The sequence below is a fragment of the Postia placenta genome, assembly GCF_002117355.1.
Source record: "Postia placenta MAD-698-R-SB12 unplaced genomic scaffold POSPLAscaffold_13, whole genome shotgun sequence".
NCBI classification, from domain to species: domain Eukaryota; kingdom Fungi; phylum Basidiomycota; class Agaricomycetes; order Polyporales; family Adustoporiaceae; genus Rhodonia; species Rhodonia placenta.
Genome location: NW_020169844.1, coordinates 166,512 through 181,785, shown reverse-complemented (window position 1 = coordinate 181,785; position 15,274 = coordinate 166,512). Strand labels below are relative to the sequence as shown.

The following is a 15,274-nucleotide window of genomic DNA, read 5'->3' as shown; positions in this document are numbered from 1 at the left end:
GATAGATGGTCAGTGCTTTCACATATCCTACTTGCTATCTGCCGTACTCGACCGTTCCCGCATCATTGTATCAATACCTGAGCTTTCATGCTATATGCACTGGGAACCTGCGGATTTACCCATGTAAAACATGGATACTTGAATGCATATACCGTTATCATAGTGTAAAGCAGATTAGTGCGGGTATATACAGCAGCTAAATGAGTGTGGTTCAAGGCGGTTGCAAAGATATGGTATATACAGAAATGTAATGTGCAAGCAAGGATATGTGGTATGAAGGACTAGCTGGATGTATGTAATTGCTCATGGGACAAGATGTCAGTACAGAATGCAATGCAAGGCGACTGAGAACAGAATAGCAGGATGACGATAATAAGTGAAGGAAAACCTGCGATAGATAGTGAATAGATCAACTTCTCGACCCCGTGGACACGTTGCTAGTAATCTGCTTGATCCTGCTCCGCTCTGCCTCCAAATGTCGCAACAGCATCCCGTCGAATTTTTGCAAACTTTCCCGCTGGGACCGCTTCGACTTCGCGTCCGCCTCGCCGGCCGTCGCGGGTCTTCGCCTCGCAGAAGACTGCGACCGGGGACCTGACCCCGAGGGACCGCTTTCCGACGCCTGTCCGTGGGTGTTAGCCAATCCCGTGAAGGGGAGTAGCGGGATATCGGTATTCGTCAGTCCTTTCTTCCTAGACGAGAAGTAAGTTCCGCGGCGGGGCTTCACGGGCACGTTCGAAACGGGTTTCCGCTGAGATATGTCGATGTGCTGTGGGCCGTCGCGCGAGGATGACGAGGATGGCGCAAGTGACGGACTCGAATGGTTACCCATGCGCATAAACGACGGTCGTGGGCTGCCACCGAGGGTGTCGATGCTATCAGCTCGCGCAGGAGCATGGTGCAAGGAGGGTGCAGGAGGTACACTCGTCTCATCTTCATCCGAGTCGCTATCTTCCAAGTCGTCTAGCTCGTCCATCGTTGACTCAATGCGATCAAAGAACTCGGTCGGAGACGCGGGCGCGGGAGCTGAGTGAATAGAGGGACCCATGAAGTCGGTAGGTATGCGTAGCGACAGGCGTGAGGACGACTTGCCACGGCGATCAGCCAGCCGCGATGGTAATGGCGGGACCTCCGCGTCGTCTATAGGATCTTCCTGCACGGAGTAAATAGTGGCCGCGAACGAAGGACGACCAGGATCTGTGGACGCGCGTGAGGATAGCGATGGGCGGTAGACAGGTCTTGTCCCGGGCACCCGAGGAGGTGGAGGAAGTGCAGTAGGACTTGCGGAGGAAGACATCCGGGGAGGCGGCGACAGGGTTAATACTCGTGGCGGCACGGGCGTCGCCGAGGGCGGGGCAGACAAGTCCAGCGTGCTGCGCGACGGATCTGCCATAAAGCTGCGTCTAGACATCACAGACGGTGGCCGATAGCTGCTGCCAAAGATCGCATCATGGAACGCAGACGCCGTAGGTGAGGGATTCGAATAGTCAGATATTGACAGCGACGGCCGGGCGTCGGGAAGCAAAGACAGTGTCACCGACGGGCGCGGTTGATCTGGCGAGTCCACATCCGTGTCTGCGGGCGTCACGTAGGACATGTCGTCGTCGTCATCATCATCATCATCATCCTGGACGACAGTGTCGCGCAAATGGTGCGACTGAGACTGGCTCATCAAACTACGATATGATGAGAACGACGTAGTCGCGCGCAGGTCCTGCATCAAACCTGGCGACTCCGCTGACAGCCGTGGCGAGATCGCTGTCGGCGGCGGGCTCAGCGACAATACATGTCGCTTGCTCGCCGCGCCCGCATCCGGCACGTCAGATAGCACTGGTGAAGACATCACCTTTCTTAGTGCCTGAAGAGAAGGTCGCGCTGTTCTCGGTGCATCTGGCTGCTCCCGCTCGCTAGGATCGGATAAATCTGGCTGCGAGACGGAGTATAGAGGGTTAACGAGCCGTTTGCGGGGAGCCGGGGCCAGCGCATGCGAATGCGTAGGACTCTCAGCGCGCGGCGGGCTACTCGGCATTGGCCATCCTGAGCGGCGGGCTTCGACTGTTGACTTGCTGGAAACAGAAGATACGCTGTTACCCGTGAGCGGCACTTGCGCTTGAGTAGGAGTAGGAGGCTCCTCTGCCATGTCGGTAACGATCGTCAAGTCCTTCAAGATCGGCTGCCCAAGCGTGTACATCTGCGGGGACTCAGGGTCGTCTGATGGCCCCGAGGGACCAGAAGTACTGACTGAAAGAGGCATAGGTGAAGTGGGCGACGGAAGTGCAGAGCGATCTGTTGACGTCGTGGCAAGGGAGATATCGGCAGAACCACTCAGCGAGTGACTGACAGCCTCGCGTAGCAGCGCTTGACGCCATGAACTGTTCTCGGTGGTCGATGACCAGATGCCCGGGCTTCCAGGAGGTAGCTGCTCTGCCAGCACCGCCGCGCCCACCGATTCAAGGACACCAAGACCGTACGCGGCAGATGCCTGCGTTGCGAACGGGTAGCTCCCCGGTGGTGGCGGTGGTAGGTCGACCGCATCGGTTGGATCGACGATGTCGACCTCGGAATATCTACCCTTTGATGACGATCGACTCCTCGTATTTCGCGCAGTCGCGCGACGCAAATCCTTCTCGGCCTCCTGCGCAGCAGCCGCCAAGTCGTCCATCCTCTCTCGCACCACCACGACTCTGCTGGTCACATTTGGTGGAGGCACTGTGTGAAGAGGGGTTTGGGGCAATGAGCGAGCATGTGGACGTTGAATAAAGCCCGATGCGGTTGTCGAGTCTGACGTTGTGCGAAGAATCGGCCCGTGCGCATAGTCGATAGCAGGGGGAGATGTAATCGGCGTTGTCGGTTTGGACTTAGACCATCCTATGCGAAAGAAGTCTAGGAAGGTGGAGTTGGACCCCTTGTTTGCAGGCTTCTTGGACATACTGGCATCTGGAGGAGCCAGCGACAGCGGGGATGGTTTTGCATGAGCCGGTGGGAGGAAGTAGCTGTTGTTCACCAGCAGACGCAGTCGATACGAGACGTCATCTGCGTCAAAATCGAGGTTCTCCGACGACACAATCTCTGGCGAGCGTTGGCCCGCATGCCGCTCGGATGCAGAGTCTAACGTGTAGGGAAAAGACGACTCGGTGCGTGTCTCTGTGATGGTCGACGCAGGATACAAGGAAGAGGAAGTAGTTGATATCATCGAGTCCCTGAAATTTGGGCAGTCGCCATCTACAATCCGCGCGAGGGTGTTTTCGTGGACGACGTCGGCAGGCGTGCTCGGACTCGGTTGAGAAGACGTGTCCGACGAGGCATTCACCTTGAAGGCACGACGGGGCAAACTGAGGGCACGCTGCCTCATCTCCTAGCAAATGTCAGTAAGCGATAGAGTAGTTGGAAGGGGGAAAGCTCACCCCCTTGAAGGTTCCGCCTTCCGACCGTGTCTGCCTCAGCCCTTCCTCACTGCCCACCTTCTGGATAACGCCAGGACGTCTAACAGCGCCTGCCGTCCTTGGTCTACCCGTCGCGCGCTCTGGCAAGGAGCGGTTTCCAGACGCGTCGCTCTCTGGCTTCTGCTGGAGAAAAGCGGGAAGCGGCGGGCGGGACTTGTCCCCGCCCGCTGGAGAGACTACGATGGCACTGTCATCCACACCGCGACCATGTTCACTGCCGGACGGCCCCGAGCTCTTTCCTCTCCCGGTCACAGTAGACGTCCTGGTTCTCGTCCGCGACCGCCGTCTGAGCGACGTGCTGCTCACGCTTACAGTACTGGCGCTAGAGTTCGAGCGGACGGAGGGAGACCTATGGATGTGAGCAACGGGGATGACTGGGGTCGTCGAGGCCATGGAGATGGGGGTTGAGGTGCATGCGAGGACCTGAACCACGGCGGCGACGACCTCAGGGCGCGGTGATATGAATTCTCGACCCCATTTGCCGTTAAGTCAAGCGTCAAGCGCCTAATCATATTTAAATTGTGTCAAATTCAACGACCAAAAAGAGTGTCTATCTGCTAAGAATATTCATTCTGCGCGAATCAGGATGTCCAAGGCCTGCTTTTCGTTCGTCCAAAGTTCTCTTCATATACTGAACTAGTTCGCTACGGCTACGCTGCTTGACTTCAGTCAAGATTAACATTATTTTCGGCTCATGCTTAGGAACAGCCAGGGGCCATCATTCGCACGGCCCTATTCGTTTCACGCAAGATGCACGATTACATAGGCTCTTCCTATCTTCTAACACCCATGGCTCTTGCTGATAGTATGCTGAACTTTCTCAATGAAGTTGCCTCAGTCACTGACCATCTGATACAGTTATTCCACAGGCGGCTGGGTGGCTTCCAAAATGGCAACTAGTGGTCGCCGTCATGGCTGTGTTCAATACGGTTCAGAACTTTATGACCCTGAAATTCACGCGCAGGGTATACAGCATCGCCCCGCAGACTGGTAAGCACGTCTTCCATTCCGCGTTGCGAAGACACCGTCATACAGTATTCTGACCCGCACATTCTAGTCACCGCTTTACAAGCGCGCACGTTCGCTATATGGACGCTAACATCTGCTGCCATACGGCTCTACGCAGCATATAACATAGACAACAAAGTGTACGTATAATCTGATTCCGGCTTGTTTCAGGTCTATTTTCTTTTCCGTTTCCGTGTCCCACTCACCGTTGATCTTCTACTAGGATATATGATCTCGCACTGCTCAGCTACCTATTTGCTTTTGTTCACTTCGGTTCCGAGGTTCTCATCTTCCGCACTGCCAGCCTCAAGGGCGCGGCCATCAGCCCTGTGATAGTGTCTAGTGCGTACTTCTTCCGCGATTTGGCCGCAGAATGTGTCTGGCTGACTGCTTCGCGAACTCAGCCGTATCTATGGTCTGGATGATCTCACAGTATGACTATTATGTGCGGTCGTGAGTTTTGACAACAACGCTTCGAGCTTTGGTCTACTGTTCACGTACGAGGAATATTCATATCTCATTGGCTGTCCTGACCCTGCGCATCTATTCCTGGTTTTCTGCATTGTATGACACCCCCGATGACCTCTGGAAAACATAGAAGCTCCAGGCGGGCTGTGTTATAGGTAAGGCAGATTCACGACGTTCAAGTCTGCTTGTGAACATACATGATGCGTACTCGGATGGTATCGGCGCATATAGCCACTCCGACGGAGATACTCGCAGCGCTCCCTATCAGCCGTGCACCACCACGTTAGTCCGAGTCTATCTACCTTGTGAAGCCCGTAAGTCCTACAATAGTGTCGGTCGAACCCCATTGTTGGCCTGCCGTCATCATATTCGCAGCATATGATGTCGCTGTGAATCACTAGAGACTGAATGGACTTTCGATATATTAATAAGTTTTGCTGTCTCGCACGCAGGGAATCCAGCGCTCTAAGCACGCGTTCATTCAAACTACCAGGACGCGCGTTGTAGAACGCGACCACCACGTGACCGCGTCTGTTCCGAGTGCCTTCGCCTATCGAATTCGATTCCAGGTTAAATGACACTAATACCTCGTTAAAAACACCATTCGAGTACATACTGATGCTGGTGGAAGTATGCCTCCATTCCACGATCTGGAATAATACGTCCCCTGTTTTGGAATATTCAGGCAGGAACGAGTTCGCAAGCTCGGGTGTGATACTATAGCTGGAGGTGGCGTGGTACGTCTTCAATTGTTTGCGTTGTACGTGCCTCACGCGATTGTCCCTTACGGGCATCGCTACGCCCGTGGACAAACATGCTCGTCGACCGAATTCCTGCTGCCTTAACATCCTCTTCACATGCGTGGTCGCTTACGGAAATGACACCCTCGAGCTCCTCAATCCCAGCCTGACGGGGATTAGACTTATGTATAGTGATGATATTGGGTCTAGGGGAAGACTGAGTCGAGTTACTCGGATGGGTTAGTTTCGGGCCCGAGGCATATTGTGGGAGATACACCTGAAAATATCTTGGGCAGAAATTGGGTTGGGGAGAACATACAGATCATTCACTTTTCAAATTCTCACAACATTCTTCCCTCGTGCCTTCTTACTGCCACCAACGCCGGCTTTGGGGATGTAATGGAGCGACGACGGCACTCCTTGCGCTGCTCGGGTGATGTCCCCTTTTCCAGAGCCGCCGATGCTACAAGTCGTACATTGTCCTGGGCGTACGGACTGCGCAAATTTCGCCTCTGGTGCAGCGGCACCGTCCTGCATCTCTCTCCTTTCCTCAATCCGGCACATCTGTTTTTTCCAACGCCTTGGTGTTAGTGTTTACCCGCACACCTTGGTACTAACGAGCACCCGTCACGGCTCAGCGATACGGCTGCACTCACACTCACACAGATCTCAGGGAGGCATCAATGTATCCGAATTAGTTTCATGTCGGACTATTCGTCTCGTCTGGAACTCTCATCTCATCTCTCATTCTCAGATTATCCATCCCTTTGCGAAGACAGAGCGGTGGAATTCACCAGCGAGCTGGATTCGAAACTGTCACTCAGCTGCTACGTCCGAAGCACGGCTGAATGGATGGTACGATCTCGCATGATGGTGGTTCTATAGCCTAGAAATCTCATGTGAGTAAAAATGACAGATCGACGCGGAGTAGCTCGCTATACAGGAATCGGATGGGCCGCATGTTCTCTTACGAAATGAAGTCGCACCCGCCAAGTGGGCGATGAGCATGATAGAAGCAGAGATTCAGGAGAGGAAACTTCTGATATGAATTCGACATTGGACACAGACGCGGAATCCAATGGCGAAAGTCCTTGCCTTTCGCGAATACCACGGGTACCCCCAGCACTTGAAATTGTCTGCTGAGCACAAGGCTGAGAAAATACAAGGGAAGCTTCCGGTATGTGAGATAGCCGTCCGTCATCCATGAAGAACGGCGAGCGTTTCGAGTATATCGCCCGAGAACCCCAGTTTCGACTTCTCGCAGGCTATACCTGCATAGGACGGATCTGCAACCCAGGCATACAAGGGAGACGTGTCGCGACCGCTCCGTAGTCTGGGAATGCCAGTCCTTATGCGTCACGACTGTATGCACCAACCGCTACCTCTTTCACCCCTAGTAGATCCGTCCAGAGGTATGCAAGTATCTCCTATTTAGCATAGCAGCCCGCGGGTGTCTGGCTTACGCCAGCATTTCCGATACACTCGAGAAGCAGCTAGCATCGTTGCCGGCCATTGAACGTGCGGCTGAATGCTAGTCGTATTGTATGCATGTTTGGCGACTGGCCAGTCGCCCGAACGTGCCAACTCGGGAGTGCTGGCATAAGGGAGAAGGTACTCAGAAAATTTCTCCTGAGTGACTGCTGCGGTTTGACAGCAGCCGGCGATCACCAATGTTCGCCTACTGCCCGAAGAAGGAGGGCACTGCCGACGATTGAGAACGAGGAGCCTACTAACGCCACGGCGTTAACAGCCACGGTGGTCGCTGCTCAAAGTGACCCACTGACTTTGCACACCGCATGCCTCCGATGTCGGTCGGCTTTGTGGCGTAGTAGGGATGCTTGCGAATTAAGCGCCACTTCTCGGGACGTCCGGAGCTCGCATACCACCTTATTGGCAAGCCAGAAAATGTGAGTCATAACCGATACCTCAGCAGTCGTCGAGAGCGTCCAGGAAGTAATGGAAAATAATGTATCCACGGCGGTGGAAATACATCGCCAATAAGACACATAATGGTACATGGCACGGATTATCTGATGTTCTACAGCGTGCGAAGTCTTTCTTGCGCCATACATCACATCACCTCGCTCAAGTATGTTACATGAGTAGGAATGAAAAGGGTGCGCACCGTCATATCCCCGCATTCAGCCTGGCTGTGTCCCGCGAACATAGGCGCATGGGGTGTTCGTTACGGTCAGGTGCTGTGTCCTCGTCCAGGCCCGAAGTCAGGTGCGGGACGATGCAACGTGCGTCGTCGTCACGTTTGCCCGACATGGGGAACGATTTACGCCCCAGAAAGGCGTTTAGCTTGACAAAACCAATCACGATCCACATGTGAGCTTCTGCAACGGTAGAAATTAGCCTTTTGAACTGATGCGGCGGCTGGGCTCGACAGACGGGAACCTACACTGCGGAGAAGCTTACAATAGGGTCGATCGCCCCGCAAAGAAAATATATTATGTGAGAATATCACCGGTTGTCTGGGTCGTCTCATGACGTATCCGATGGCGCGCATACACATGGCATTCGTGCGTGGGTTCAAATATTGCTCACCATCCTGCACCACTATGGTGCAAGGGGAAATTACTAGAGTCGTTCCGTCGGCAAGCGAGGCCATCGGGCCAGCCGTCGAGCCAAAGGGGAGGGTTTTTTTCCTGCAAGGAGCGTGTGTAGCCTGCTGCAACGTTCGTCGCCTAGGAAAACTCCTTCGTATCAAAGGATGCGTAATGCGCATTCGTTTCTGCAGTGTGCTTTGTAATTTGATGCTCTGGTTGAACATACTTGACTTTAATATCCGCCTTGATGGTTGTGTTAGACCGAATGAATAGCCTGTTCACGTGGGAATTGAGTAGGGAAGGACCCCGGTCTCCTAAATAGATCCTTCTCCTTGAATTCGACCCGCTGACACAGACTTCCTACAAACGGTCTGTCACGAACGGCGCATGCCAATGAACAATTTTCGCATGAAGCCCACAGAGATGCACATGGCGTGTAACACCTGGTAGGGGTCATAATACAGTATTGCTTGGCCGAGGCTCATGAAACCCGTCAGCTGTGCGTCAGGGGCCCAAAAGACTTGAGCCGGCCAAGTCGCCCGATGTCGTCCGTGCGTGACTCCACTATTTATTCATGTTGGCCGATTTCGGACTTGTATCCGTCAGACGTCTGCGTTAGGCTGCAGCCGCTGGGAAGTGCGCAGGGTCTTCTGGGTGGCACGTTTGAAGAACCTGGGCCGCGGATGTTGTAGATGCGCTTCGTGGTCTCGCCTATCTCTTCACAGATCTCGCAACTCTGCCAGGCTCAGCGAGGGTACTCAACAAGGACGTTCAGGCGGCAGTCTAAAGGAGGGCGATCCGGATCTCAGCCGAATCATGCGTGCAAGATCACGCCGATGAGTCTAACGCTTGCCAATTCACTCTCGACGCTTTGGCCTGATTCTTCTAGTGACCGCCCGCCCTATATAATAGCCCCAGGCCTTCATGCTTTTCAGACCTGTTTATACTCCCCCGCTTACCGCATCCTGCTGTAACTGTGGTCGGGCCGACGTCGGGGTTTATCCATATGCACCCTCCGGAGCTGCTCGCGCTCATCTGCGCGTACGTCTACGCCGCCGGAAATGATCCCACACTTACATCTCTCGATCCAATCCTACACCCTGAGGGTAACGCGCCTGTTGTACTTCCAGCATCCTATCCCCCGTCCCGCTGGCCAGATGCAATCTCTCACCGGACCCTGGCCAGTCTTTGCCTTGTCAATCGCACTTGGTATGAGGCCGCACGTCCATGGCTGTGGCGCAAGGTAGAGGTTCGCCTCCCTCGCAGCTGGCTCGCCCTCGTGGAAGAAATAGCCGGTGGTGATCAGGAAAGCGTCGACCAAGATCAGACTGCGGTCCTCATCGACCAAACCATTCAGAAGGCGGAGAATGCCGTTCTGGCGACCCACGAGTTGTTCGGTGGGATCATTGACCAGGCCGCGGCCCTTCACCTGCACGAGAAGGTCATCGAGAAACTGAGTGGGCCAGACGGTTCTATCCCCCCTGAACTCCTCACTCCCGCGGCTAGTCGTGACCCGAGTCCTCGCCGTCTCAGGCAAAAGAGCAAGAGTCCCGCCCGATGGAAGCTTATGCGTTCCATCAGCGATGCTGTTAGGAACGTCATGGAGCACGACAATCCAGGATTTTACGGTTTGTATCCGCGTTTAGAGGCTCTGAATTCAACAACTCACATTTTCTTTATGCAGTGCCACACCTCGAAGTCCCGCATATCGGACATCTCGTACATCAACTAGATTTTAATCATTTCCGAACCATAGGCATGCGCCGCTCTGTAGAGGAAGGCGTCAACAACCGTTTTGTGACAGGGAGCAGGCTTGAGTCTGTCCTGAAGGTGTGTCACTACCGCCCCATTAGACGATGCCCCTTGCCAATTCCCCTTTTTCTAGGAAATGCCCAGTCTGGTGGCCTTCGGTGCCACCGAGTATATGGATAGTGCCCTGACGTGCCCGGTACTCAGAGAGCTGCTCCTGCGTGGCTCTGCATCTCGTGGCCGTGGGCGCCCCTCGCGTGGTCGCGACCTCGTGATCTTCGATCCGAACGATACGGAGGAGGAAGACCGCGAGCGGCGGCGAGAATGCAGAGAACTCGAAGCCATCGACTTGACGGGCTGTGTCAGCGGCGTTTTCGTGAACGCGCTCACGCAATTCGTGCAAGACCATGTGTTCGACCTCACCGACACAGATTCCGGCAGCAGTGACGAGGAGGGCGATGACTATCACACGCGCCCAAGGACCTGCAATGCGGTGCGCGAACCGCTCATGTTCCCGGGTGTCCAGAGGCTCGGGTTGCGCGGCGTCAAGTCTGTACTGCCGCAAACTTTAACTCCGTTCGTGCTCGCGTTTCCGTCGCTGACGCACCTTGATCTCTCTTGCACACGCGCCTCGCCGGACCTCCTCGATGCCCTCGGGACTTCACCCACCGTCCGCCTGCGTTCGCTCGCGCTCGAGCGGTGCAACTGGCTGACAGGTGACAGCATCCGCTCTTTTCTTGTCCACGCGCCGGCTACGAGGGATATCGAGCAGTTGAGCCTGTATGGCGACTGGACGTACCCATCGCCGTTGAGCGAGGAAGAGCTTCAAGACGTGCTTGCGCACGCACCCTGTTTCACTAAGGGCCGGCTCGTGTTCCTCGACATCTCGAGCGCGCCGCTCACGGACGCGATGCTCCAGGACGTGTTCACGCTGCAGCCGCGCCTGCGCTCGCTGGGGTTCTCGCACATACCCGATCTCGACCTCGGCGCGGTCGCCGAGTTCCTGAAGACAAAGGCGCCGCAAGTGGAGGTGCTCACCCTCGTTTCGACTTCGTCCGCACTCGGATCTGGCCCTCGTGGTGTGCCTCTCCGCCAGGCGGCCATCAATCTGCACTCGCGGCTAGTCTGGCCGCTGTGCACACCGCCATTCTCGCTCAGCGGCGCGACACAGAAGGCAGCGACCCAATTGCGCGTTGTGGAGCTGGCGATGCCGCTGCTGGCGAGCGTGGGTCCTGGCGCAGGCGCGTGGCGTGTGATCAAGAGCAAGGGCGGGCGCGGGTGGTACGTAGACGCTGCAAGTGGGTGGATCAGCGAGGCCGGGGACAGTGTGGGACATACACTCAGGCGGGATCTGCCAAGCGACCACCCCTGGCGAACGGCACTGGAGTGCCTCGCCGACGCTAATGGGAACGTTAGCAGCGGCATTGGCTGGCACGCAAGAAAAATGGAGGTGAGTGTCTCCGACCTTAACGCTGCTGCGTGCACCCGGTTCAGAATGTAAAATCTTAATCCATCGTGACAGATCCTCAACGGCCAGGGTCTCTTGGGTAGGGAGTCAGGGCTCTACGGCGCGGTGTCCTTCGCGTATCAAGGATGACAATGCTCTGCAATCAGTCACTGTGTGTAAAACCATGTACTATGTAATATTACGCAATACAAATGTTCCGCGACTGTCACTTTCTGCAGTTTGACCACCGGCCTTTATGGCCAGTGTCGGAAGCACAGTTGATGATATGGGCAAACTCCCATAGGAACGTCTGAGAAAGTTGATAACCTTAGCAGGAATATTTGGCAGTGCGGCAGCCGCCGAAGGCCATTGAGAGCAATGTCACAGAAACCGCGAGTGCAAGGCGAGTTGTAATGGAGCAGGGGTCGAGAAGGCCTGGATGGGAACGTCCAGCCGGCAGGCAGCGAGGTGATTCGAACGCTCGTTGTGTACAGATCAGTGAGAAGCTTCGTTGGACTGCTAGGCCAGTACGTCTGACGACTATGAGATATGATTGGAGGTCATAAAGCATGTAAATATGATGTACGCACGTTGCTAAGCACTTGTTGAAGGATACACCAAGTCATACAATGTCTTTAAGGGCTTAGCACCACCCTCACCCTCGGCTTCAGGTCACCTTCAATCACCTGCTTGCCACGCCTACAGAATCGGGCGCCCCCCTCCACAGAATCTGAAGGTGAGCCTCGGTGAGTGCTCAGGTTTGTTTGCAATTTAAGTACCGCTATTGCTCACAAGCCGACCCCGGGGGCCGGCGAAGCGATCAGACTATTACCCAATTTGGCAGGCATTCAACTTCAAACAGTAAACTTCACTCACAATAGTGTGGCAGGACCTGTACGCTCGGCAATGTCCCTTCGAAAAGATCCTAGGCGGATCTGTCTTTCAGCTATACATCATAGCCTTCGACGCTGAGAGTGCCGATACTTTATTTGCTTTGCTAGCCTCTACATTGTATCTCCAAGTTGAACCGTCGCCACTCATTTCCACGATCTGGCAATAGGTAAACCCACTGGCACCGCCACTCACTCATTGAGTAAGTCGTCCACGCACTTATTCACGCTCGCCTCACACAGCTGTCCTGATATGAATGCTTTTCACCGGCAGATGGCAGTGCGATTACTGTCTAACTACTTGATCCTACTGTTGTTTCGCCGAATTCACCACTGGTTGTTCTACTCTGTCATAATATGCTTTTCGCTATCTCATCTGATTATGTTGCTCTTGTAAGTATAGACATACGTGTATGTAATCTCCCCGAATACACCGCCCAGTAGCGCCCGCGACTTGAGTGTATGCCCACATAGTCAAGATTTTCACACGGAATATGCTTGACCTCAAGATTGCCGATCCGAACACAAGCTCTCAAAGCTCACCTGTGCAATTCCCGGAAGCACTGTACAGGCATACAGGTATGGCATCATCAAGCTTATCTACTATGCCACAGCCGCAGAACAATATCGGATGCAGAGGCACCAGAAGGGGCATCACCGTGATCTTCGCAGTCATGCGTCTCCCGCAGATACTTCTAAACTTCAAGATGCACAGCCAAGGCTTCGCGCGGTCTTCTTGTGTAGTGTGTGTATGAGTCTTGAGATCATCACCGCTGATAACGGTGTATGCCGCACTCCTTTAGTTTCGGTTTTACTGAAAATTCCTTTTGGTAGGTCAACACGACTAGAGTTTACTTGCAATTGAGTCATGTACTCTCGACAAGTCCGCATGACTTGCTATAGTATAGGGCGGCATTTTTGCCGTTAGCACAGTTCAGCACCCACGTATGACCGGGTCCATTGGTCAGAGTAATGGCAATTGGTCTTCTAAATGCGGTCTAGACAAAATGCCCTTACATTGCCGTTTCCTTCCTCCGCACCAATATTCCATGGACGTGACTGGCGCATTGTCCTTTATGCGCCGTAAATGTGGGTTTCGGTTTCATGGGGTGATTTATAACTTAATTTAAATGATAGGTAAAGTAGTCCTTCGCCCTCCATGGTTGCATGGTTGGAAAAGACCGCAGCACAATGCCTCAACCTGCAGCTTCGATCCAGCCACACAACAACCGTCGTTGTCTGCAATCGGAGATGTCTTGCTTCTCATGCTGGCCACGGACTGTACCTGGGTCCCACCATAGCTTGCGGGGACCCGAGCAAGATTGGTAGCGACAATACAAAATGCATCGTATGACTTTCCACACTCTACTTGTACGAGTCAGATTCTGATAATCACTTGATCCCATTCCAGGTACAGTGTTTCCTGACCTGACGTCGTGTTCATGTCCTTGTGTGGATAAACGGTGCCACGGTACTAGCTGTGCACTGTGCAGCACGGTTCCACGACTACGGGAAGCGCTATATCCTGATACATTTGCTGTATATTAAGGGGCCGGCCTCGAGACGCTGGCGCGCAGCCCCAGGAAATTCCGAGGGCCATAGCAAGTTCCGTACTAAGCAATCGCCTTGACCTGAACTCGGAGCCCGGCGGGCGTGCCGAGGTCGGCCTAAATGCTGTGTATGACGCTATTCGCTTGGCGGGTGCGCTCTACGCGACATTGCTGTCTTGACCCATACGCAGCGCAGGCAAGGGACCGGCGAGTGCAGTGAGCGTGTGTACAGGCGGTGAGCCCTCTTCTGAGCCCCAGCCAACGCTCGCACATCATGTCCCGCACTAATTGAAAACGCCGTGGCTTGTCGAGACGCCGTCTCGACTTACATGGGACGGCCTATCGCAGGTCCGTATGCGCAGTGTCATACACAGGTGTAGCGCCTTGAGGTCAGTCACCCGCCACGGCTGCCTGACGTCGCCAGAGCTACTGCCCCATGTCGTGTCATGTCTGCGCGAGAGGTGAGAGGCTACGGAGCATACTATGGGAATCGAGACGCATTGTACGCAGTTCGTGGACGACTAGATTGGTCATGATGTGCGAAGACACCTGGAGATGCACGCGAACCACATGGATGCAATGTGGCAGCGCAAGTTCGTCATAGTAGATCCGGGTGCAGAGCACAGCGCGTATCTTGGATCATCGTATCAACGTGGTCTTGGTCATTTGTGCAGCTGCTGCAGTAGTTGTAGGTAGAAGGGAGACCAGCACCGACCGAGATTGGATACGGATGAACCTCTTGACGGATGTCAATTGTATGCAGCATTAGCCCATAGCCACTGGGATAGATCGTCGAAAACGACGCCGGCTTTGTGCATGGCGCGGCGAACGGCGTCAGATTCTCCCAGATGTCACGGATGCCACTGAAGTAGAGCAGGTGTTCCCTTGTTGCGTGGCACCTGGTAGAGCAAGACGAGTGAGCAGTGCATAACCATTTTGGATACTCTAGTCCAAGAGATCAGACATATCAGGGGCGGTCCTGAAAGTAGCCGAAGGGGCTGTACGTGTCATGTTCCAGAATCCAGGATATTCGCATCTGGCCATGGGCTTCCGACTGGGCGTTACTCGGCCTCGCGCAGGTTGAGACCGACAGTGATAATTCACAGACCACGCACAAGGCATGTAGGGGAAAGGTATTGGCCAAATTTCGGGGCGCGGGACGGCAGTGAGTCGGCAGTGATAGGTGAGGACGAACGCAAGATATCTCATCTCATTGCCCAAGATGTCTCCCAGTGTATGTATCAGTTGCCGTTGATTCTCTGATGCGCATGGCAGATTGTTCGCGGCCGACGGCTGTAGGACGGTTATGCGATATCGGCGCGGCCCAGCATTACTTTAGTATTAGCCACGATCTCCCCCGAAGAGCGTTATGAACCCCCGCGAGGCTTGTGGCCCGCAAATTCAAACGACTGCGAGAAGTAGCGCAC

General features: G+C 54.4%; 4 protein-coding genes across 4 annotated transcripts; 2 read left to right on the top strand and 2 right to left on the bottom strand.

Moving 5' to 3' along the window:
• Positions 1 to 692: 692 nt before the first annotated feature.
• Positions 693 to 3,836, bottom strand: POSPLADRAFT_1035883 (hypothetical protein; the record flags this gene model as incomplete). Its single annotated transcript, XM_024477111.1, has 3 exons — positions 693 to 769; positions 817 to 3,355; positions 3,405 to 3,836. 3 exons carry the CDS (start codon positions 3,834 to 3,836, stop codon positions 693 to 695), a joined length of 3,048 nt encoding a protein of 1,015 aa, XP_024335567.1.
• A 396-nt stretch (positions 3,837 to 4,232) lies between these two features.
• On the top strand, positions 4,233 to 4,908 carry POSPLADRAFT_1048969 (hypothetical protein; the record flags this gene model as incomplete). Its single annotated transcript, XM_024479636.1, has 5 exons — positions 4,233 to 4,248; positions 4,302 to 4,433; positions 4,501 to 4,591; positions 4,675 to 4,793; positions 4,856 to 4,908. 5 exons carry the CDS (start codon positions 4,233 to 4,235, stop codon positions 4,906 to 4,908), a joined length of 411 nt encoding a protein of 136 aa, XP_024335566.1.
• A 728-nt stretch (positions 4,909 to 5,636) lies between these two features.
• POSPLADRAFT_1151919 (hypothetical protein) lies at positions 5,637 to 6,223 on the bottom strand (the record flags this gene model as incomplete). The annotated part of the gene is made up of 2 exons (XM_024486596.1): positions 5,637 to 5,936; positions 6,005 to 6,223. The coding sequence occupies 2 exons, from the start codon at positions 6,221 to 6,223 to the stop codon at positions 5,637 to 5,639; spliced, it is 519 nt and encodes a 172-aa protein (XP_024335565.1).
• Positions 6,224 to 9,170: 2,947 nt separating this feature from the next.
• Positions 9,171 to 11,636, top strand: POSPLADRAFT_1184461 (hypothetical protein). The gene is made up of 4 exons (XM_024489082.1): positions 9,171 to 9,839; positions 9,896 to 10,041; positions 10,097 to 11,410; positions 11,483 to 11,636. The coding sequence occupies exons 1-4, from the start codon at positions 9,218 to 9,220 to the stop codon at positions 11,555 to 11,557; spliced, it is 2,157 nt and encodes a 718-aa protein (XP_024335564.1). The 5' UTR covers positions 9,171 to 9,217; the 3' UTR covers positions 11,558 to 11,636.
• Positions 11,637 to 15,274: the final 3,638 nt, after the last annotated feature.

What these genes read in the sequence shown, in the direction of transcription:
- POSPLADRAFT_1184461 (XM_024489082.1), top strand. Translation starts at nt 9,218, where the DNA reads ATGCACCCTCCGGAGCTGCTCGCGCTCATCTGCGCGTACGTCTACGCC. An exon ending in CGACAATCCAGGATTTTACG is followed by an intron (nt 9,840 to 9,895) that starts GTTTGTATCCGC and finishes TTCTTTATGCAG; the next exon opens with TGCCACACCTCGAAGTCCCG. An exon ending in GGCTTGAGTCTGTCCTGAAG is followed by an intron (nt 10,042 to 10,096) that starts GTGTGTCACTAC and finishes CCCTTTTTCTAG; the next exon opens with GAAATGCCCAGTCTGGTGGC.